Below are 22533 nucleotides of genomic sequence, written 5' to 3'. Positions count from 1 at the left end.
TTTAGCGCCTGCCTTTGGCACAGGGAGCGAACCTGGAGTCCTGGGATCCAGGCCCACGTCGGGCTCCTGGCCTGGAGCCTGCTTCCCTCTCCTCTTCCTCCCTCCCTCTCTATTATAAATAAATAAATAAGTAAATAAATAAATAAATAAATAAATAAATCTTAAAAAAATAAATAAAAATAAAATGAGCCTCTTGTAGACAGCAAATAGATGGGTCCTGCTTTTTTATCCAGTCTGAAACCCTGCGCCTTTTGATGGGGTCATTAAGTCCATTCATGTTCAGAGTTACTATTGAAAGATATGAATTTAGTGTCATCATGATACCTATGCAGTCCTTGTTTTTGTGAGTTATTCCTTGGACCTCCTCTTTCTATTACAGAGTCCCTCTTAGTATTTCTTCCAGAGCTGGCTTGGTGGTCATGTATTCTTTCAGTTTCTGCCTATCTTGGAAGCTCCTGATCTCTCCTTCTATTCTGAATGAGAGCCTTGCTGGATAAAGGGTTCTCAGCTGCATGTTCTTCTCATTTAGGACCCTGAATTCATCCTGCCAGCCCTTTCTGGCCTGTCAGGTCTCTATGGAGAGGTCTGCTGTCAATCTAATATTTCTCCCCATAAAAGTCAGAGATTTCTTGTCTCTTGCAGCTTTAAGGATCTTCTCTTTATCTTTGGTATTTACAAGTTTCACTATTAAATGTCAAGGTGTTGAGTGGTTTTTGTTGGTTTTAGGGGAGATCTCTCTATTTCCGGGATCTGAATGCTGGAAGTTAGGAAAATGCTCAGCTATGATTTGTTCAAATACAGTGTCTGGACCTCTGTCCCTTTCGGCACCCTCGGGAACACCAATTAAACATGGATTTTTCCTTTTGAGGCTGTCATTTATTTCCCTTAACCTATCCTCATGACCTTTTAATTGTTTTTCTCTTTCTTCCTTAGTTTTCCTCTTTGCCATCAACTTGTCTTCTATGTCACTCACTCGTTCTTCTACCTTGTTAACCCTTGTCAGGACCTCTAGTTTGGATTGCATCTAATTTAATTGATTTTTAATTTTGGCCTGATTAGATTTAAATTCTGCAGTCAGGAAGTCTCTTGAATCCTTTACGCTTTTTTCTAGAGCTGCCAGTAGCTTTATAATAGTGCTTCTGACGTGGCTTTCTGACCTTGAACTGTAATACAAATCCTGTAACTCTGGGAGAGAGGACTGTTTCTATGTCTCTCTTTTGAGGTGAGTTTTTCTTTGTAGTCATTTTGCTCAGTGCAGAGTGGCCAGAAAAAAGTTGTACTGGGAAAAGGAGAAAAAGAGAGAGAGAGAAAAAAAAAAAAAGAATTAGAAAAACACAGAAAAAAATGGAGGGAAGGAAACAGAAAACAAAAACAATGGGGAGTGTCCTCTGATTCTCTATACTGTAAATCTGTCTACTCCCCCTGGAGCTTTCCAGTGCTGCTTGGTCAATAACTGGCTTTTCTGCTGTCCCTCTAGGTGGTCTTCTGGGGGACGGGCCTGCTGTGCTGGTTCTCAGGTGTGAACACCTAGAGGAGCTGCCCAGCCTCCTGCCTGGTGCAGGCTCAGTGAGAGCTGTTCATCCTGTGAGGCCCTTGCTCCATCCCAGGCACATGGTGACACCTGGAGGAACCACAGTGGCGGCGACCAGCTCCCCAGCCCTGGAGTCAGCTCTTGCACTACCTACTGTAGCTCCCAGTCTGCAGGGGCCTGGATGCTCTGGGGAGGGGGCCGCTGACCTGCATGTCTCGGGCCCCTGGGGCAGGAGCATCCTCGCTGTCCTGGGCCCTCCGGCCTCCATCTGCCCTGGGGATGCCGGATCCTGGGCTGTGTCCCCTACGCCCTGGGCTCCGGGCCTACGCTGCTGGAATCTGCTCCCGGGGCCCTGGGGCGCATGCTGCAGCCCCTCAGGCATCTTGGCCGGGGTGTGTGGGCTCCCCCCGGGTGCTGGTGCTGTGTTAGTGCCCCTGGGAGCCTGAGGGCCTCCCCGCCCTCCTGGGATCATGCTCCAGCTCCATGCGGCTCCTGCTCCTTCGTGGGGGCTCTCCTATCCTGGAGGTCATCACCCTGGGGCTTAGCCTGGCTCTTTGGCGGACTCTCTCCCATTGATACTTTTTTATTTCTTTACTTTTTCCCCATCTTCCTACCTAGATAGAAAAATGAACTCTTCTCCCTGCAGCCTTCCAGCTGCTCTCTCTTAAATCTTAGGCCCAATTCGGAGGTTTTCAGGATGATGTGAAAGTTATCCAGGGAAGTTGGGGGGGACAGGTGACCTGGGGACCCTCCTCTTCTCCCCCCTTCCCCTCCCCCATTCGTAGTGATTATTGATAGGAATGTATTTATTGCCGTCTGAACTCTCAGGTCATCAGCTTGGTGGCATTCCCCTCACGGGAATCCCTGAAGGCTCCTCTCCTTCATCGTCTTCAAAGCTCCAGTTGGAAAGGTTCACGTGCCCCCATGACATAGCCGAAGTACAAGACCTAAGGGGTCAGGCTCAATTAGCGATTCCAGACAGACGGTATAAGTGTGTTCAGTGAGCCTGAGTGTGCAAGCTAGTGAACATCTGGGACCACGGACATCAGAACAACAAAGACCAAACAGTCACCTTGTCCAGCAAGAAGAGTATGGGGGTTTCTCCAACCAAACCATTATTCTGGCAAGCGGGAACCAATGTCTGACCCATCAGGTTCCAGGAGGGCAGAGCGGCCACTAGACCCCAAACCAAGAAGCCAGGGCCTTCAGGGAATGTCTGCCTTCGAGAGAACTGCCCAGGGAGGCAGGAGATCCTAGCTCAGGGGTCAGCACAGGAGTTCATGGAACCTGGCCCAGGTGTGGCCTTCATGTACACAAATATCTCTCCCCCTCATGCACACCAAGAAGGAAAAGGACGTCAGAGATCACTGTCAAGGACCCAGGAGGATTCCAGGCTTGGTCAGGGGTGAAGTTGGAACCCGAGAGCGAGACTGAGGATGGAAGCCGTGCCTGCCCTGAGGTCATCCACTAATGATCTTCCCCTGGCCTCATGCCGTCCATGTGCAGCACAGGGTCTCTTTACGTGTGTGCCCACTTTGGTGTTGATGCAATTGCAGAGGTTGACCTAGACGACTCCACGCTCCGAATAATGGGAATGGCAAACCCGAAACCCAAGCCAAAAGAATCCACATCAGAAGAAGTGGCAAGACAAAGTCCTCCTTCCTTGAAAGTGTACAAAGGGAGCCCCTGTCCTGGGCAGGAGAGGGTCCTGGCGGGCGGTCCCCTTCAGGACCCCCAGGTCAGGGGTGTTGCTGTTCCTGGGGAAGTCCCTGCACCCTCTGAATATCAGCAGCTCTGAGGGGTGTCTCTGCTGTCTGCCCAAGTTCCTGACACTGTCCTCTGGGGAAGGGGGCCTGGGGATGCACTTCAGGAGCTGGGAGGAGGCTGGATCCTCTACTTCTTCCCACATACAGGAGCTGGGGACTCTGTAAGATTTCTCCTATAAAATGAGCACAAGAGGGTCGCCTGGTGGCTCAGTGTCGGGGCCTCTGCCTCTGTCTCAGATCCTGACCCTGGAGCCCTGGGTTTCAGGCCCATGACCGACCCCCCACACGGAGCCCGCCTCTGTCTGTCCCTCGTCAATAAAGAAAACAATATCTGGATGGAAAAGATAGAAAATGACTATGAGACCTTTTGATTCTCTTAGATTCCAACAGGAAGCAAAAGACCCAAACGACTCCTGGACAGTAAAGCGGCTTTAATATCACAACATTGAAATCTTCCATTTATGAGTTAAGACCATGACATATCGTCCTCCCAATAGAAGAGGCGGGAGGAAGTGGTGTCGCACAGACGGGCCCCGTCCCCTTGAGGCCCCTGCACCTCGGCTCAGGCCTGAGGGTGACTGCGGCCGGCTCCTCCTGTCTGGTGGCCGGCTCGGGGCTCCAGCTGGCAGGACAGGGTGTAGCTGAGGACAGAGGGACACGTGTGAGTTGAGCAGGAGCTTCAGGTCCGGAGTCTCCCCTGGGATTTCCAAGGAGCTGGAGCCTGGAGCCCCAGCAGCAGGGCTGGAGGCCGCCCCGGGAGCCAAAGGAGAAGGATCCCTGAGGGGCCCCTGAGCAGGCCGCCCTCCCGCCCTCAGCCCTGGGGGCCTCACCTCTCCTCCTCGCTGAGCCACGTCCCAGACTGGAACCAGGCCCGGAACGGCTGCTCGGGCTCGATGCGGTACCGATCCGCGGCCACCTGGAGCAGCAGGATCTCGGTCAGGACTCGGTACTCCTGGGCCCGGAGAGAGGACGGGGGCATGAGGAGCCTGGGGGCGGCGAGGCCTTCGGGGGCTGCGCCCGGGGACAGGGGCCCGGGGCTGGTCTCTGACACGTGGCGACCCCCCATCCTGCACACTCCTCCCGTCCCAGCTGGTTCTCAGAGGGGAGCCCACCCGGCCCCGCCCTGGCCAGGTGTCCCTGATGGCCGCGCCTCTGGCCTGGCCAACTGCGGGGACTTTCCCTTTCTCAGGGAACCGTCCCCGACAATGTGACAATGAGGGGATGGAGGCCCGGCGTGGTGCTCCCGGGGACCCCTCTGACAGCCCCAGCCTCCCCCTCCGTGCGGGAGCTCAGAGAGAGCCTCACCTTGTTCTTCTTCCGGTGGTTGACCTCATTGCCCTGGAAAGCAGACAAGCACAGTCCATCGGGGAGAGGCCTCGGGTGCTACTGGGTGCCGCTACCCACCCCCACTCACGCCCTAGGGCCAGGCACACAGGGGCCAGGACCCCCCGGTGACAGGCCTGCGATCCAGGCCAGGCCCCGGGTCCAGGGAAAGGAGACCTGGCGGGGAGGGAGCGGATCTGGCGTCCCGGAGCACAGGAGGGGAGGCCAAAGCCTCAGGTGGGCAGGAGATGCGAGGCTCGCTAAGGGCCGCTCAGGCCGGGGACCCTGACGTCACTCGGCCCCCACAGGCTGAGGCCCACCCAGCCTGACCTCGGCCGCTTGGCATTCGGGCCGCAGACTCGATCTCGGGACCCGTGACCTAGGTGCAGCCTCCCTCACTCCTCCCAGCCCTGGGCCCTGGACCCGCGCTCCCAGGGCAGCGGGGAGCCTTTCAGGAGGGGAGACTTGCCAAGGACGGAGAGCTCGGGGCTCGGCTCAGGGGCCCTGTGCTCCCCCACATCAGGACTCCGGCCCCCCGTCCCAGCCCCGGGCCCACGCACCTCCAGGTACTCCTCCATGGCAGTATCCAGCATGAAGAGCTCGGTGAGGAAGGAGCCCAGGAAGGGGACGACACCCTGTGTCGGGGCGGGGAAGGAATGAGGCCCTGCTCTCGGGTCCCCGGGGTCCCTCCCTGGGACAGGTCAGCACCCCGGCCCGCCCGCCCCAGCTCCCACGTGGTGCACACCAGGACCCTTGGGGCCTCCCCTGGGCTCCCCCCCTCACCCTCCCACAACACCAGAGTCCTCCTAAGCACGTCAAGGGCGAGCTGTAGGACATCGGGGTGTAGGTGCTCCGGGCCCTGCCACCACTGACACATTGTTTCCAGCTGTATAGACCCTCCTCCGGGTCACCTCGAAAGAAGGGTTGTCGAAGCTGTGGCTACGGGAGGCAGAGCTGGAGTTGGACGGCCCCACCTGCCTTGATTTGGGGCCTTCCAGCTCTCCGGGGAGAACCCTCTCCTCTGGGCTCGAGGCCACGGATCCGGGGCTCGCTCACCTGCTGCTGCTGCCGCCTCTTCCATGCTGTCTGCATGTTGATCCCCAGGGCTCCAAGCTTAGCCGGCCGGTCCTGTAGGGCCAAGGACAAGTTCCTCAAGACCGTGATCACCTCGGGCCACTACTCCCACCAAACTTTCTTTTTTCTTTTCTTTTTATGTATATATTTATTTCTAATGCTGTTCATTTTGCCAACATATAGAATAACACCCAGTGCTCATGCCATCAGGTGCCCCTCCCAGTGCCCGTCACCCAGGCGCCCCCACACCCCGCCCACCTCCCCTTCCACCACCCATCTTTGACCTCACACCCTGGACATCGACCAGAAGCAGAGGGTAGCCGCGACGTCCTCCTTCAGCCTCCCGTGAGGGATTCCAGAACAACCTCAGCTCCAGCATTCACTCCCTGTGTGACCTGGAGCTTGCAGCCTGGCCTCCCTGAGCCTGGTTCCTCACTGGGAAAGGGGCGAATTCCAGCTCCCTCCCTCGGTCTCCCGAGGACCCAGGGTCCTATTCCTACCATCCCCGTTGGGGCCCTCATCCCATTCAAACCCCTCGCTGGGCGCAGGCCTGTCCTCTGGGCTCTCCAGTTCGGGAGAGGCCCCCATCGGGACCGGCTGGCGACAGGGAGCGCGAGGGTCCAGCTCAGGGATCCTGGTTGAGCAGCAGCTGCTTTTCCACCCCTGGTGGATTTTCACCCCAGGCTGCGTCCACGTTCATGCCAAAGGCTTCACTCGCCGAAGGAATGCTCCGGGCCAGTCCCTAATTCAGTCACGTAGGACACCGTTGCTCCCACGCCGCCTCTCTTTCTATCCCAACACCTCCCATACTACCTTGAGAAGCAGGTTCCTGCTCTGGGGATTGTCCTGGGAGCACAGTTTTTCAAATGCTTGAATCTTCTTCCTGAGGAGAGAGAAAGAAGGCAGGACGGATGTTGGAACACTAGGGTCGGGTTGAGGGCAGACCCTGTGATCTGAGACCTCGAAGGAGTTCAACTGCTGGATCAGGGTTTCCTTGGGTTCCTCTGAGCACTCAGGTCGTTGAAGGACACGGGAGGGAGCTCTTTGGAGGGTCATCCGGTGCATCCGATGCCCTATTAATTGACCAGCTCTGCTTTGGTCAGTTTTGGTTTCAATTGCGAAGAGACTCTAGTTGCTGTCATGTTCGCATCCAAAACCTTGTACCTCAGCTCAGCCCAGACTCCCCAAATGGGGACCTTTGGAGGCATGGTGGCCTCTTGGCCAGGAAGCCTGAGAAAATCCCCTGCCCGCCTGCCCACCCACATCCTGTTGTCATGGATTCCTGCCTCCTAGGAAGTCCAGGGTGACCGAGGAAGCCAGAAAGGACAGGCCTATGGGACATCTCTCATCGTTCATGGTCCTTCTGGAGCAAGGACCCCTCACCTGGAAACTTTGGCCCATGTGTTCTTCAGGCGGTGAATTGAGACACTCTGCAGAGCCGAGAGGATGGCGTGCAGGGAGGAGTAGTTCCGTAAGGTTCGGCAGGCCTGGGGAGGAAGAGCATGAGCTGTCAGGTGGCCAGCAGGAGCCCTGTGTGCTGGAGAGCTGCACTCTGCTCAGTGTCAGTCTCCTCTCCTGCATGAGACGGATGTGCAGGGGCCTACAGAAGGGCGCATGGAGGACCCCCCGAGGAGCCCTGCTGGGGAGAGGCGGCATTTCCCTTCCCTCCAAGGAAAGAGTCATGTGGGAACTGAGCATCCCAACATCAGGCCATGCAAGGGATGGGCAGCATGTTCCCGGGAAGAAGAACTCAGAGCAGAGACTTCAGCCTTGAGGAATGATCAAGGGAAGAGCAGTTGCCAGGCTCAGAAGAGCAGGTCAGCCGGGCCTCCCGTAGGCTGACCTTGGCCACCTTGATCCAGTGCTCCACCACCTCCGCCCTGTCCCGGGCCGTCATGCGTGCGTTGCCAAGGCAGGTGGTGATGACGCAGTTGGCCACGTTGTTGAACTGGGTGACGGTGGCACTGACTGTGCATGTCCGGTGCTCATATCCAGGCTCATTTCTCTTGGACCAGATGGAGCCCAGGCACTGTTGGGGCTGCACCTTCTTGAAAAGATCCTAGAGAATAGGGGGACGCTCGCTCACACAGCCATTGCACATGCAGGATTCATGTCCTACATAGGGGTCCCCTGTCAGAGCCGGGGCTCAGCCAGCACAGAAAGTGGCCTGACCCAGTTAGAGTCCCTGGACTGCCCTCCATTGCTCTTCCCTGAGGGAGCCCAGTGCAGGATGAACGAGGAGCAGGTACTGCCAGGGGGTGGTAGGGGGGCAGGAGGGCCTCTGTACCCTGATCATCCCCACTAACTTCAAGTTACAGGTGGCAGTTTAAGGGGGATCCTCAGGGGGCATCTTCCCCTCCCAGTGTTCATGCCCTGGCCCTCCTCCCCTCTCAGCAGCACATTCTCACAGAGTAGGGGACAGCCACACATTTGTCTGCCTCCCTGAACTTCGGTTTCCATTAGATGCCTAATAAGTGTGGGGTGCTCGGCCTCCAAGGCAGGTGCGTGGTGAGTCGTGGGCTCGGCCGCACACAGTGAGTTGCCCCCGCTGCCCGCCCAGGACCAGGGCCTGCCCCTTTACGTATCAGTTCTGGCTCATGTAATCGACACAGGGACTCTGGGTCAGTCCATCCCATGGTCTAGCTCCACAGTCTGCAGCTGGACAGTGAGAGCAAGGGTTTGAGGAACTGGACAGGGTGAGGTGGTTGGTAAGGGATGGAGCTGAGATCTGGACCCCGACCACACAAGTGCGCATCAGGGAAAGGCAGGACTGGGGCAGATGACAGCAGGAAGCAAGCCTGCCCCTGCCCCCCCGGCCTGGGCGCCCCGCTGCTCACCGCGTCTATGGAGGTCAACTGCTCTGCCACCAGCTTGGGAGGGAAGGCCATGAGCCCAGGCTGCTCCTCATGCCGCTGGTGCGCGGGGGTTCCCCAGTGGCAGGTGGCCTCTGGGGCTGGAGGTGGCTCCGTCTTTGTGCTTAGGGAAGGAGTGTCAGGCCCCACGAAGGCTGGTGGTGGAACTGACTGCAGTTCAGGACCCGGTACACGTGAGGAAGGCACCAGCTCTTGTTTCAGGTCTGGAGGAGCCGACGGAGGAGACGCCGGAAGGAGCCGTGGAGCTGGCACTGGGACAGGATAAGGAGAAATGTTTGTCCACAGGGCTGACTTGCCCCATGTCCTTCCAGAAACAGGGCAGAGTCCATGGCCGATAGAGAAACACGCAGCCCCTGAACCCCATCCCAGATAGTCTGCCCAGCTTGCAATCCCCCTTACCCTCTGACTCTGCGTCTGCCTCCGTGAGCTGCAGAAGTTGCCGTGGCATCACGATAATGGGGGCATGGCAATACAGGGCATACAGGTTTGCCTGCACCCAGGACTCCTGTACATCGAAGCAGGCCCGGTGCAGGGACGGCCAGGTGTCCTGCAGATTGCGGTCAGGCCAGGTCCCCGAGATGGGAGAGAGGGTGCTGGGGAGAGTCAGGTGCGGAGCCGCATCAGAGCATGGCCTTTCATGCCATGTGGTACTCGCATAGCACCATTCTTTGTGTAGGGGTCCCCGAGAATGTCCTCAGCATGACTTCCAACCCCCCTGTCGCTGGCCTTGCAGTAGATGACCTGGTCATCCAGAAAACCTGTCTGAGTCTGGTGTTTCTACTTCTTCTCTCTTCTCAATGGCCAAGGGCCTCCTCTACTGCATCCTCCACGCACACCGGATTTGGGGCTTAGGTTTGTGGCAGATTGGTGAGTGGTCTGCTCGCCAAAGCTTCTGTTCTTGGCCCCAGTGGTGTATGGGGTGGTCACTCACCTAGAGAATTGCTGGCCCAGGACTCGTTGGGCTGTGGTGAACACTTGGTAGAGACAAGAAAGGACTGGGTTGATGATGAGGCTTCTGTCCTGGAAGGATGGCACCAAGGACTGTAGAAAATCATCCATTCTCCCTTCTCTGAGCGTCAGCATGGTCCTGGCCTCACTCACGGATAGGGTTGATTGCTTTTCACACCAGAGACACAAGGAGGGGCACTGTAGTCAGCCTCCAAACCGGGAACCACTGGGAAGATCAAGGTCTGGCGCCCCGCCCACAGACTCCCAACCCCTCAGAAAGTTGCACAGGACAAGGGACTCGAGTGCCCACACAGAAAAAGGTTCGAGGCTTCAAAGTACCACTGGTTTTAGAGAAGACATGGTAAAGCATTGGCCACTTCAACACGTTCTGTTAGCCGAGCAACAACAGCATTCCTCTCAACTACTAGCTCTTACGAAGACCAGGATGCCACAGAGTCTTCAGTTACATCCCAACTGCCACGAGAACACAGAGGCCTAGACCCTCAAATGCTGTTCAAGTTCATATACATTGCGGGTGAGAAGAGACCAGAGCGTGGGCTGCATGGGGTTTCCCTTAAGCGGATGTGGCTTCGGCTGTCCCTGACCTAGGAGGAAGGCTCAAGGGAAAATTCCCTTCTCCTGCAGGGCCCAAGGGTGTCAGTTTTTTCTAGAGTAGGCTCTGGGCATGCCCTGATCCTCTCTGCGTGTGGATTGACCATGAATGGGGGCCTGCTCTCACTGCAGGCCTTTAATGGATGTGGTTGGTGGCCTGATCCCCTTCTGCTTGTCAGGGGAGATGGAGGAGTTGAACTCTTGGATGAGCACCTCATCCAAGCGTTCCTGGGTGGATCATTCCAAAAAGAGCCAGCTACTGGTGCCAGGAGGCATCAGAGGCCTTCCCCCTCATCTGGGGTTCCAGGTTATGGCAGGTCTAGCAACCCAAACAGTCTGTGGGGACACATAAGGTGCTCCTTGCAGGACCGCAGAGATGGCAAGAGAATGGCATTAGGTCAAAGGCCAGGGCCTTGAGAGTCTGAATGCCTGTGGCAGACGGCCCCATTGATGGAGGCCTACGAAGATCTATCAGGATACAGCTCATGAGCTGTTGGGCCTACAATGATCTGATGTGTTCTGAGAGACGACATGTTATTGAGAAACATATAGGGAGAAACTATGTAAACATTCGATATGAAAACATATAGGATGACTTCATCCCGCCCTTGCTTTTGTGTTAAATCACCCTCCTTAGTGTGATGATTTGGAAGGGCTCAGAGAAGGTCGGCAGGGACGGTGGAGCTGGCTTCTCCAAAGCATATCTGGGACTAGTAGGTGAAATAATAAAAACAGAAGACAGAAGATACTCTACATAGAAAACCCAAAAGCCTCCACCTCAAGATTGCTAGAACTCATACAGCAATTTGGTAGCGTGGCAGGGTACAAAATCAATGCCCAGAAATCAGTGGCATTTCTCTACACTACCAATGAGACTGAAGAAAGTGAACTTAAGGAGTCAATCCCATTTGCAATTGCACCCAAAAGCATAAGATACCTAGGAATAAACCTAACTAAAGAGGTAAAGGATCTATACCCTAAAAACTACAGAACGCATCTGAAGGAAATAGAGGACGACACAAAGAGATGGAAAAATATTCCATGCTCATGGATTGGCAGAATTGATATTGTGAAAATGTCCATGTTACCCAGGGCAATGTACACGTTTAATGCAATCCCTATCAAAATACCGTGGCCTTTCTTCAGAGAGTTAGAACAAATTATTTTAAGGTTTGTGTGCAATCCGAAAAGACAGGGGAATCGCCAGGGGAATTTTAAAAAAGAAAACCATATCTGGGGGCATCACAATGCCAGATTTCAGGGTGTACTACAAAGCTGTGGTCATCAAGACAGTGTGGTCCTGGCACAAAAACAGACACATAGATCAATGGAACAGAATAGAGAACCCAGAAGTGGACCCTGAACTTTATGGTCAACTAATATTCGATAAGGGGGAAAGACGATCCACTGGAAGAAAGACAGTCTCTTCAATAAATGGTGCTGGGAAAATTGGACATCCACATGCAGAAGAATGAAACTAGACCACTCTCTTGCAGCAGACACAAAATTGAACTCAAAATGGATGAAAGATCTAAATGTGAGACAAGATTCCATCAAAATCCTAGAGGAGAACACAGGCAACACCCTTTTTGAACTCGGCCACAGTAACTTCTTGCAAGATACATCCACGAAGGCCAAAGAAACAAAAGCAAACGTGAACTATTGGGACTTCATCAAGATAAGAAGCTTTTGCACAGCAAAGGATACAGTCAACAATACTCAAAGACAACCTACAGAGTGGGAGAAGAGATTTGCAAATGACGTATCAGATCAAGGGCTAGTTTCCTAGATCTATAAAGAACTTATTCAACTCAACAGCAAAGAAACAAACAATCCAATCATGAAATGGGCAAAAGACATGAAGAGAAATCTCACAGAGGAAGACACAGACGTGGCCAACACGCACATGAGAAAATGCTCTGCATCACTTGCCATCAGGGAAATACAAATCAAAGCCACAATGAGATACCACCTCGCCCCAGTGAGAATGGGGAAAATTCACAAAGCAGGAAACCACAAATGTTGGAGAGGATGTGGAGAAAAGGGAACCCTCTTACACTGTTGGTGGGAATGTGACCTGGTGCCGCCACTCTGGAAAAGTGTGTGGAGGTTCCTCAAAGAGTTAAAAACAGACCTGCCCTACGACCCTGCAATTGCAGTGTTGGGGATTTACCCCAAAGATACAGATGCAGTGAGACGCCTGGACACTTGCACCCTAATGTTCACAGCAACAATGTCCACAATAGCCAAACTGTGGAAGGAGCCTCAGTGTCCATCGAAAGATGAACGGATAAAGAAGCTGTGGTTTATGTATACAATGGAATATTCCTCAGCCATTAGAAATGACAAATACCCATCATTTGCTTCGACGTGGATGGAACTGGAGGGTATTATGCTGAGTGAAGTAAGTCAGTCGGAGAAGGACAAAGAGTGTATGTTCTCATCCATTTGGGGAATATAAATAATAGTGAAAGGGAATATAAGGGAAGGGAGAAGAAATGTGTGGGAAATATCAGAAAGGGAGACAGAACACGAAGACTCCTAACTCTGGGAAAAGAGCTAGGGGTGGTGGAAGGGGAGGAGGGCAGGCAGGGGGTGTGGGTGAGTGGGTGACGGTCACTGAGGGGGGCACTCGACGGATGAGCACTGGGTGTTATTCTGTATGTTGGCAAACTGAACACCAATAAAAACAACTTTATTATAAAAAAAAAACAGAAGTAGAATGCAAAGATACTCATGGCTTTGGGAAAACAAAACAAAACAAAGCCCTCCAATTCCTCAAAACATGAACTATATCCTGCACCACTCCAACACAGGTGAAGAGTGTCCTCCCACATCCCACGTAGCTGGAGGCTAGGCGTAGAGGTTCAGATCTCTCTGCGGTTGGGCCTGTGGGACACTCATGTGGACACACTAGGGGAGGGCCCCAGCTTTCTCTCCTCATTTGTGTGGGGGCCATATTTCTGGGGTGAGCCCTCTTCCGTTTCTTACCTCAGAGCAGCACCGATCCCTGTTTGTCGGGAGCACCAGATCATTGTCTAGGGAGCTGGAATAGTTGAAGCCAGAGACCATCTCTTCCAAGACCTCCTGGGTGCAGCTCTGCAAATAGAGTGCCCCGTAAATACAGGGCCAAGAGACCTTAGGGTCCTCCCGCGACATCACCCCCAGGGGACACCTGCATTAGAAACCACGTTCTCCTGTTCAGGCCAGAGGGGCAGCTGTGGAGACATCTGGCAAGGAGGAAGCCAGATGAAAGAGGCTCTTGGGCTCATGACTCCCATACTGGGAGTTGAGCTTGGTCCCCAGGACTCCCCTTCTCATCTGCCTGCTATGGCCTGGGGTCTGAACATCAAAGGTGTGTCAGGCTGCCAACAGCTGGCAGCTGGTTTGTGCCCAGAAGGGCATGTTCCTCTCCTCGGTCCCCTCTACACTCGCACACACACATACACACACACACCCAGACACACTCACACACGCATAAACACACAGACACACACACAAGGAGGTGGCAGAGGTGGGAGCCCGCTCAGCTGAGATCACAGTGTGCCTGCTCTCCAGTGGCCTCCCCAGGTTGCCTTGTTGTACCTGTTGAGGTCTCCTGCCACATAAGCAGAAACGTCGGAGAAGAGGGCCGAGCTGACGTCGACAGCTACGTGAACATCTCTCACTCTGGACTCTCCAGAGCCCAGAGCAACTCAAAGTAGGACAACAGCAAGAGGACATCTTGTTCTCTCAACCGTCTCCAGTAAAGTGAGCGGTTGTGGAATGCAGGTGCCTGGTCACCAGAGTTCCAAATCAGTTGCAGGCCTGTCACCAAGGAAGTGACATCACTTTTTCAAGATACTGGGACCTGGGCCCCTTCCTCCAGTCAGCCCTATCCAGAGCCCCTTCTTGGCAGATGAATGCTTACCCCATGCCATCCCCTTAGCTTTACATCATGTGCCAAGAAATGCCATAGACACAACCCACTGAACATGCAATGAGGTCTACCCGTGAGGACACGGAGCTGAATTCAGACCTTTATTTCTGAGTTTTCTCAGTGCTATGTCATACCTAACCCACTGGGTCTCTCAAATAGTTCACAGTTTCCCAACCTGCACTGTGGAGATCAGCCTGGAATCTCCTAGAATCTACTTCCTAGGCACATCACCAGGGGTCTATGCATGATATTTATAAGGCGTGTGGGCTGGTACCCAGTGTATCTGAAGCACAGATATACGGATGGAAGATTGACCAGAAGGGGTGGGATGAGCCATGGAGCACCGCTTGGCAGAGGCCTGGGCTCCAGCAATGGAATATCACAATAGCAGGTTCCTCTGGCCTCATTTGGATGGGCGCACCACGATGTGGTGGTAACGCTCCAGGAGCCAGACAGGGTCTGAGGCTAGGACTTCCAGTACTATGTTGACTAGCAGTGGTGAGAGTGGACATCCCTGTCTCATTCCTGGTCTTAGGGGAAAGGCTCCCAGTGCTTCCCCATTGAGAATGATATTTGCTGTGGGCTCTTGGTAGATGGCTCTTAAGAGTTAAGGAGTGTCCCCACCGTCCCTACACTCTGAAGAGTTTTCATCAGGAATGGAGGCGGTATTTTGTCAAATGCTTTCTCTGCATCTATGGAGAAGATCCCATGGTTCTTGTTTTTTCTCTTGCTGATATGACCAATCACATTGATTGCTTTAGAGTGTTGAACCAGCCTTGCATCCCGGGCATAAATCCCACTTGGTCATGGTGAACAATCCTCTTAATGTCGCATTGGATCCTATTGGCTAGTATCTTGTTGAGAATGTTTCCGTCCATGTTCATCGGGGATATGGGTCTATAATTCTCCTTTCTGCTGGGTTCGTTGTCTAGTTTTGGAATCAAGGCGATGCTGGCCTCAGAGAACGAGTTTGGAAGTACCCCGTCTCTTTCTATCATTCCGAACGGCTTTAGTAGAATAGGTATGGTTTCTCCTTTCACGTTTGACAGAATTCCCCAGGGAAGCCCTCTGGCCTTGGACTTTTGCGTCTTGGGAGGTTTTTGATGACGGCTTCAATTTCCTCCCTGGTTATTGGCCTGTCAGGTTTTCTATTTCTTTCTGTTCCAGTTTTGGTCGTTTGTGGTTTCCCAGAAATGCGTCTATTTCTTCTATATTGTCTAATTTATTGGTGTATTGCTGCTCATGATATGTTTTTTAAAATGGTTTGTGTTTCCTTGGTGTTGGTGGTCATCTCTCCTTTGTCATTCATGATTTCATTAATTCGTGGCTTTTCTCTCTTCTTTTTAATAAGGCTGGCTCATGGTTTATCTATGTTCTTAATTTTTTCAAAGAACCAACTCCTTGTTTTGTTGATCTGTTCCACAGGTCTTCTGGTCTCTATTTCATTAAGTTCTGCTCGAATCTTTATTAACACTCTTCTTCTGCTGGGTGTAGTTTCTATTTGCTTTTTTGTCTCCAGCTCCTTTCCATGCAAGGTTAGCTTTTGTACTTGAGTGCTTTCCAGTTTTTGGATGGATGCTTGCATTGCGATGTATTTGCCCCTCAGGCTGCTTTTGCTGTATCCCAAAGATTGTGACCGGTTGTATCTTCATTCTCATTGGCTTCCGTGAATCTTTTTAGTTCTTCTCCAATTTCCTGCTTGAGCCTTCCATCTTTCAGCAGGATGGTCCTTAACCTCCCCGTGTTTGAAATCCTTCCAAACTTCTTCTTGTGATTTAGTTCTAATTTCAAAGCATTATGGTGCCAAAATAGGCAGGGGACGATCCCAATCTTTTGGTATCGGTTCAGGCCTGATTTGTGACCCAGTATGTGGTCTATTCTGGAGAAAGTTCCATGCGCAGTTGAGAAAAATGTGTATTCAGTTAGTCTGATGTAAATTTCTGCAAATATCTGTGAAATCCATCTCGTCCGGTCTATCATTTAAAGCTCTGGTTTCTTTGGAGATGTTGTGCTTACAAGATCTGTGGATCGTAGAAAGCGCTACATTCAAGTCACCAAGAGTAAGTGTATCGTTATCTCAGTATGTCTTAACTTTGGTTACTAACTGGCTGATATACTTGGCAGCACCCACATTCGGGGCATAAATATTGATGATTGTTAGGTCTTCTTGTTGGGTCGATCCTTTAAGTATGATATAGTGTCCCTCTTCATCTCTTCCTACAGTCTTGGGGTTAAACTTTAGTTTATCTGATATAAGGATGGCTACCCCTGCTTACTTTTGAGGACCATTTGAATGGTACATGGTTCTTCACCCATTCATTTTCAGGCTGTAGGTGTTTGCCCCAAATGAGTCTCATGGATCCCTGGGTGGCTCAGCAGTTTGGCACCTGCCTTTGGCCTAGGGCGCGATCCTGGATTCCCGGGATCGAGTCCCACGTCCGGCTCCTGGCCTGGAGCCTGCTTCTCTCTCCTCCTGTGTCTCTGCCTCTCTCTCTCTCTCTATGTCCATCATCAATCAATCAATCTTAAAAAAATAAAAATGAAATGAGTCTCTTGTAGACAGCAAATAGGTAGGTCTTGCTTTTTCATCCAGTCTGAAACCCTGCACCTTTTGATGGGCTCATTAAGTCCATTCCCGTTCAGAGTTAGTATTGAAAGATAGGAATTTAGTGTCATCATGATACCTATGCAGTCCCTGTTTTTGTGGATTGTTTCCTTGGACCTCCTCTTTCTATTACAGAGTCCCCCTTTGTATTTCTTGCAGAGCCGGCTTGGTGGTCACATATTCTTTCAGTTCCTGCCTATCTTGGAAGCTCTTGATCTCTCCTTCTATTCTGGATGAGAGCCGTGCTGGATTTAGTAATCTCGGCTGCAGGTTCATCTCATTTAGGATCCTGAATGCATCCTGCCGGCCCTTTCTGGCCTGTCAGGTCTCTCTGGAGAGGTCTGCTGTTAATCTCATATTTCTACCCATAAAAGTCAGAGATCTCTTGTCTCTTGCTGCTTTAAGTATCTTCTCTTTCTCTTTGGAATTTGCAAGTTTCAGTATTCAATGTCGAGGTGTTGACTGGTTTTTATTCCTTTTGGGGTGGAATCTCTTCATTTCCTGGATCTGAATGCCTGTTTCCCTTCCCAAGTGAGGAAAGTTCTGAGCTATGATTTGTTCAAATGCATGTCTGGACCTCTGTCCCTTGCGGTGCCCTCGGGAACCCCAAGGAAATGGAGATTTTTCCTTCTGAGGCTGTCATTTTTTTCCCTTCACCGATCCTCATGATCTTTTAAATGTTTTTATCTTTTTTTCTCAGTTTCCCTCTTTGCCTTCAACTTGTCTTCTATGTCTCTCACTCGTTCTTCTACCTCATGAACCCTCGTCTTTAGGACCTCTAGTTTGGATTGCATCTCATTTAACTGATTTCTAATTTCTGCCTGGTGACCTCTAAAATCTGCAGTCATGAAGTCTCTTGAATCCTTTACGCTTTTTTCTAGAGACACCAGTAGCTTTATAATTGTGCTTCTGAATTGGCTTTCTGACGTTGAATTGTAATCCAAATTCTGTAACTCAGTGAGAAAGAGGAATGTTCCTGAGTCTCACTTTTGAGGTTAGTTTTTCCTTCAGTCATTTTGCTCAGTGCAGAGTGGCCAGAAACAAGTTGTATTGGGAAAAGGAGAAAAGAGCAGAAAAAAAGGAAAGAAGAAGAAGAGGGAGGAGGAGGAGGGGGAGGAAGAGGAGGAGGACGAGGAGGAGAAGAGAAAAAACGGAGGGGAAGCAAACAGAAAACCAAAAGCCAGGGGGCGTATCCTCTGAATCTATGTACTGTAACCCCCTCGACTTCCCCTGGACCTTTGCAGTGCTGTTTGGGCAATAACTGGCTTTTCTGCTGTCCTTCTAGGTGGTCTTCTGGTGGCAGGTCCTGCTGTGCTGTTTCTAAGGAATGAGAACCTGGGGGAGCTGCGCAGGCCCCTGCCAGGTGCACGGCAAAGTGGGAGCTGTTCATCCTGTGAGGTCCCTGCTCATCCCAGGTACAAGGTGACCCCAGGAGGAACCACTGTGGCGGCAGCCGGCTCCCCAGCCCTGGAGTCAGCTCCCGCAGTAGCTACCTCAGCTCCCAGTCTCCAGGGGCCTGGATGCTCCGGGGGCAGGGCCGTGGACCTGCACAACTTGGATCCCCCTGGGCAGGAACATCCTCCTCTCCTGGGCCTTTGGGCTTCGCCTGTCCCGGGTGGAAGCCGGGTCCTGGGCTGTGCCCCTAGTATCCTGGGCGCTGGGACCTGCGCTGCTGGAATCCGCACTCGGGGCCCTGGGGCCCCCTGCAGCCCTTTAGGCATCTTGGCCGCGGGGTGGGGGCTCCCCCTGGGCGCAGGTGCTCTGTTAGTGCCCCCGGGAGCCTGAGGGCCTCCCCACCCTCCTGGGATCCTGCCAAACTCACTGGATCTCATGCTCCTCTGCAGGGTGGGGGGGCTCTCCTGCCCTGGGGGCCTCGCCCTGGAGCCTCAGCCTGGTTCTTCGGGGGGCCTCCCCTTGTTGGCTTTTTTATTTCTTTACTTTTTCCCCATCTTCCGACCTTCAGAGAAGCGCCAACTCTTCTCACTGCGGCCTTCCAGCTACTCTCTATTTAAATCTCAGGCCGAATTCATAGGTTTTCAGGATGATGCTAAAGTTATCTAGGTAAGTTGGGAGGGGGCAGGTGACCTGCGGACCCTCTTCTTCCACCCCCTTGCCCCCTGCCCCATTCGTATGGTAATTGATAGGAATATATTTATTGCCATTTGATCCTTCAGGTCATCAGCTTGGTGGCATTGCCCTCACGGAAGTCCCTGAATGCTCCTCTCTCATTCATCATCTATCAACGATCCAGACAGCAAAGGCTCATGAGCCCCCATGACATAACCGAAGTATAAGACCTAAGGGGTCAGGCTCAGTTAGCGATTCCAGACAAGACAGTCTAAGTGTGTACACTGAGCCTGAGTGTGCAAGCTGCTGAATGTCTGGGACCACGGACATCAGAACAACAAAGACCTGTCTCGCAGGGAGATTGTGTGGGTTTCTGCGGCCGAACCATTATTCTGGCAAGGGGGAGCCGATGTCTGACCCATCAGGTCCAAGCAGGGAAGAGCGGCCACTAGGCCCTCGACCAAGAAACTGGGGCCATCAGGGAATTGCTGCTTTCAAGAGAGCTGCCCAGGGAGGTACAGGGAGGCAGGAGATCTTAGCTCAGGAGTCAGCACAGGAGTTCATGGAACCTGGCCCAGGTGTGGCCTTCATGTACACAAATATCTCTCCCCCTCATGCACACCAAGAGGGAAAAGGACGTCAGAGATCACTGTCAAGGACCCAGGAGGATTCCAGGCTTGGTCAGGGGTGAAGTTGGAACCCGAGAGCGAGACTGAGGATGGAAGCCGTGCCTGCCCTGAGGTCATCCACTAATGATCTTCCCCTGGCCTCATGCCGTCCATGTGCAGCACAGGGTCTCTTTACGTGTGTGCCCACTTTGGTGTTGATGCAATTGCAGAGGTTGACCTAGACGACTCCACGCTCCGAATAATGGGAATGGCAAACCCGAAACCCAAGCCAAAAGAATCCACATCAGAAGAAGTGGCAAGACAAAGTCCTCCTTCCTTGAAAGTGTACAAAGGGAGCCCCTGTCCTGGGCAGGAGAGGGTCCTGGCGGGCGGTCCCCTTCAGGACCCCCAGGTCAGGGGTGTTGCTGTTCCTGGGGAAGTCCCTGCACCCTCTGAATATCAGCAGCTCTGAGGGGTGTCTCTGCTGTCTGCCCAAGTTCCTGACACTGTCCTCTGGGGAAGGGGGCCTGGGGATGCGCTTCAGGAGCTGGGAGGAGGCTGGATCCTCTACTTCTTCCCACATACAGGAGCTGGGGACTCTGTAAGATTTCTCCTATAAAATGAGCACAAGAGGGTCGCCTGGTGGCTCAGTGTCGGGGCCTCTGCCTCTGTCTCAGATCCTGACCCTGGAGCCCTGGGTTTCAGGCCCATGACCGACCCCCCACACGGAGCCCGCCTCTGTCTGTCCCTCGTCGATAAAGAAAACAATATCTGGATGGAAAAGATAGAAAATGACTATGAGACCTTTTGATTCTCTTAGATTCCAACAGGAAGCAAAAGACCCAAACGACTCCTGGACAGTAAAGCGGCTTTAATATCACAACATTGAAATCTTCCATTTATGAGTTAAGACCATGACATATCGTCCTCCCAATAGAAGAGGCGGGAGGAAGTGGTGTCGCACAGACGGGCCCCGTCCCCTTGAGGCCCCTGCACCTCGGCTCAGGCCTGAGGGTGACTGCGGCCGGCTCCTCCTGTCTGGTGGCCGGCTCGGGGCTCCAGCTGGCAGGACAGGGTGTAGCTGAGGACAGAGGGACACGTGTGAGTTGAGCAGGAGCTTCAGGTCCGGAGTCTCCCCTGGGATTTCCAAGGAGCTGGAGCCTGGAGCCCCAGCAGCAGGGCTGGAGGCCGCCCCGGGAGCCAAAGGAGAAGGATCCCTGAGGGGCCCCTGAGCAGGCCGCCCTCCCGCCCTCAGCCCTGGGGGCCTCACCTCTCCTCCTCGCTGAGCCACGTCCCAGACTGGAACCAGGCCCGGAACGGCTGCTCGGGCTCGATGCGGTACCGATCCGCGGCCACCTGGAGCAGCAGGATCTCGGTCAGGACTCGGTACTCCTGGGCCCGGAGAGAGGACGGGGGCATGAGGAGCCTGGGGGCGGCGAGGCCTTCGGGGGCTGCGCCCGGGGACAGGGGCCCGGGGCTGGTCTCTGACACGTGGCGACCCCCCATCCTGCACACTCCTCCCGTCCCAGCTGGTTCTCAGAGGGGAGCCCACCCGGCCCCGCCCTGGCCAGGTGTCCCTGATGGCCGCGCCTCTGGCCTGGCCAACTGCGGGGACTTTCCCTTTCTCAGGGAACCGTCCCCGACAATGTGACAATGAGGGGATGGAGGCCCGGCGTGGTGCTCCCGGGGACCCCTCTGACAGCCCCAGCCTCCCCCTCCGTGCGGGAGCTCAGAGAGAGCCTCACCTTGTTCTTCTTCCGGTGGTTGACCTCATTGCCCTGGAAAGCAGACAAGCACAGTCCATCGGGGAGAGGCCTCGGGTGCTACTGGGTGCCGCTACCCACCCCCACTCACGCCCTAGGGCCAGGCACACAGGGGCCAGGACCCCCCGGTGACAGGCCTGCGATCCAGGCCAGGCCCCGGGTCCAGGGAAAGGAGACCTGGCGGGGAGGGAGCGGATCTGGCGTCCCGGAGCACAGGAGGGGAGGCCAAAGCCTCAGGTGGGCAGGAGATGCGAGGCTCGCTAAGGGCCGCTCAGGCCGGGGACCCTGACGTCACTCGGCCCCCACAGGCTGAGGCCCACCCAGCCTGACCTCGGCCGCTTGGCATTCGGGCCGCAGACTCGATCTCGGGACCCGTGACCTAGGTGCAGCCTCCCTCACTCCTCCCAGCCCTGGGCCCTGGACCCGCGCTCCCAGGGCAGCGGGGAGCCTTTCAGGAGGGGAGACTTGCCAAGGACGGAGAGCTCGGGGCTCGGCTCAGGGGCCCTGTGCTCCCCCACATCAGGACTCTGGCCCCCCGTCCCAGCCCCGGGCCCACGCACCTCCAGGTACTCCTCCATGGCAGTATCCAGCATGAAGAGCTCGGTGAGGAAGGAGCCCAGGAAGGGGACGACACCCTGTGTCGGGGCGGGGAAGGAATGAGGCCCTGCTCTCGGGTCCCCGGGGTCCCTCCCTGGGACAGGTCAGCACCCCGGCCCGCCCGCCCCAGCTCCCACGTGGTGCACACCAGGACCCTTGGGGCCTCCCCTGGGCTCCCCCCCTCACCCTCCCACAACACCAGAGTCCTCCTAAGCACGTCAAGGGCGAGCTGTAGGACATCGGGGTGTAGGTGCTCCGGGCCCTGCCACCACTGACACATTGTTTCCAGCTGTATAGACCCTCCTCCGGGTCACCTCGAAAGAAGGGTTGTCGAAGCTGTGGCTACGGGAGGCAGAGCTGGAGTTGGACGGCCCCACCTGCCTTGATTTGGGGCCTTCCAGCTCTCCGGGGAGAACCCTCTCCTCTGGGCTCGAGGCCACGGATCCGGGGCTCGCTCACCTGCTGCTGCTGCCGCCTCTTCCATGCTGTCTGCATGTTGATCCCCAGGGCTCCAAGCTTAGCCGGCCGGTCCTGTAGGGCCAAGGACAAGTTCCTCAAGACCGTGATCACCTCGGGCCACTACTCCCACCAAACTTTCTTTTTTCTTTTCTTTTTATGTATATATTTATTTCTAATGCTGTTCATTTTGCCAACATATAGAATAACACCCAGTGCTCATGCCATCAGGTGCCCCTCCCAGTGCCCGTCACCCAGGCGCCCCCACACCCCGCCCACCTCCCCTTCCACCACCCATCTTTGACCTCACACCCTGGACATCGACCAGAAGCAGAGGGTAGCCGCGACGTCCTCCTTCAGCCTCCCGTGAGGGATTCCAGAACAACCTCAG

General features: G+C 54.1%; 2 protein-coding genes and 1 long non-coding RNA gene across 47 annotated transcripts in view; 1 reads left to right on the top strand and 2 right to left on the bottom strand.

The window, feature by feature from the left end:
* Positions 1-3713: 3713 nt before the first annotated feature.
* The window catches only part of LOC118355031 (ral guanine nucleotide dissociation stimulator-like), a 43134-nt gene continuing 24314 nt past the window's right edge, over positions 3714-22533 (bottom strand). For 3 of the 45 annotated variants that reach the window (XM_049092883.1, XM_049092908.1, XM_049092920.1), the window contains 3 exons: positions 21072-21104; positions 4128-4249; positions 3714-3938 (listed from right to left, as the gene is read on the bottom strand). In XM_049092883.1, the coding sequence (XP_048948840.1) occupies positions 3860-3938; positions 4128-4249; positions 21072-21104 (234 nt within the window). In that variant the 3' untranslated portion in view covers positions 3714-3859. Of the gene's footprint in view, positions 3939-4127; positions 4250-4602; positions 4636-5180; positions 5256-20182; positions 20408-20596; positions 20719-21071; positions 21105-21649; positions 21725-21872; positions 22029-22145; positions 22218-22533 lie in introns of those variants that run through there. The other 42 variants (XM_049092877.1, XM_049092904.1, XM_049092914.1 and 39 more) reach the window with 29 other exon arrangements.
* On the bottom strand, positions 6094-13897 carry LOC118354211 (ral guanine nucleotide dissociation stimulator-like). Its single transcript, XM_049092922.1, has 8 exons — positions 13713-13897; positions 13119-13226; positions 9499-9683; positions 8967-9160; positions 8532-8818; positions 7538-7753; positions 7078-7181; positions 6094-6577 (listed from the first exon to the last, which is right to left on the bottom strand). The coding sequence occupies exons 1-8, from the start codon at positions 13848-13850 to the stop codon at positions 6484-6486; spliced, it is 1326 nt and encodes a 441-aa protein (XP_048948879.1). The 5' UTR covers positions 13851-13897; the 3' UTR covers positions 6094-6483.
* On the top strand, positions 9505-20183 carry LOC112640741 (uncharacterized). Its single transcript, XR_007401651.1, has 4 exons — positions 9505-10050; positions 17937-18066; positions 18615-18712; positions 18826-20183. It is a non-coding gene; the product is annotated as an uncharacterized LOC112640741 (long non-coding RNA).

Source organism: Canis lupus, chromosome 13 (genome assembly GCF_003254725.2).
Source record: "Canis lupus dingo isolate Sandy chromosome 13, ASM325472v2, whole genome shotgun sequence".
Classification (NCBI taxonomy): Eukaryota; Metazoa; Chordata; class Mammalia; order Carnivora; family Canidae; genus Canis; species Canis lupus.
This window is presented reverse-complemented; position numbering and strand designations above follow the sequence as displayed.

Bases quoted from the DNA above. Each gene is read 5' to 3' on its own strand.
- LOC118354211 (XM_049092922.1), bottom strand. From the start codon at position 13,850: ATGTCCTCTTGCTGTTGTCCTACTTTGAGTTGCTCTGGGCTCTGGAGA. The intron at 8,819-8,966 runs GTAAGGGGGATT...ATCCTGTCCCAG, and splicing joins GGCAGACGCAGAGTCAGAGG to TGCCAGCTCCACGGCTCCTT. The intron at 7,182-7,537 runs GTCAGCCTACGG...CTTCCTCCCCAG, and splicing joins ACTGGATCAAGGTGGCCAAG to GCCTGCCGAACCTTACGGAA.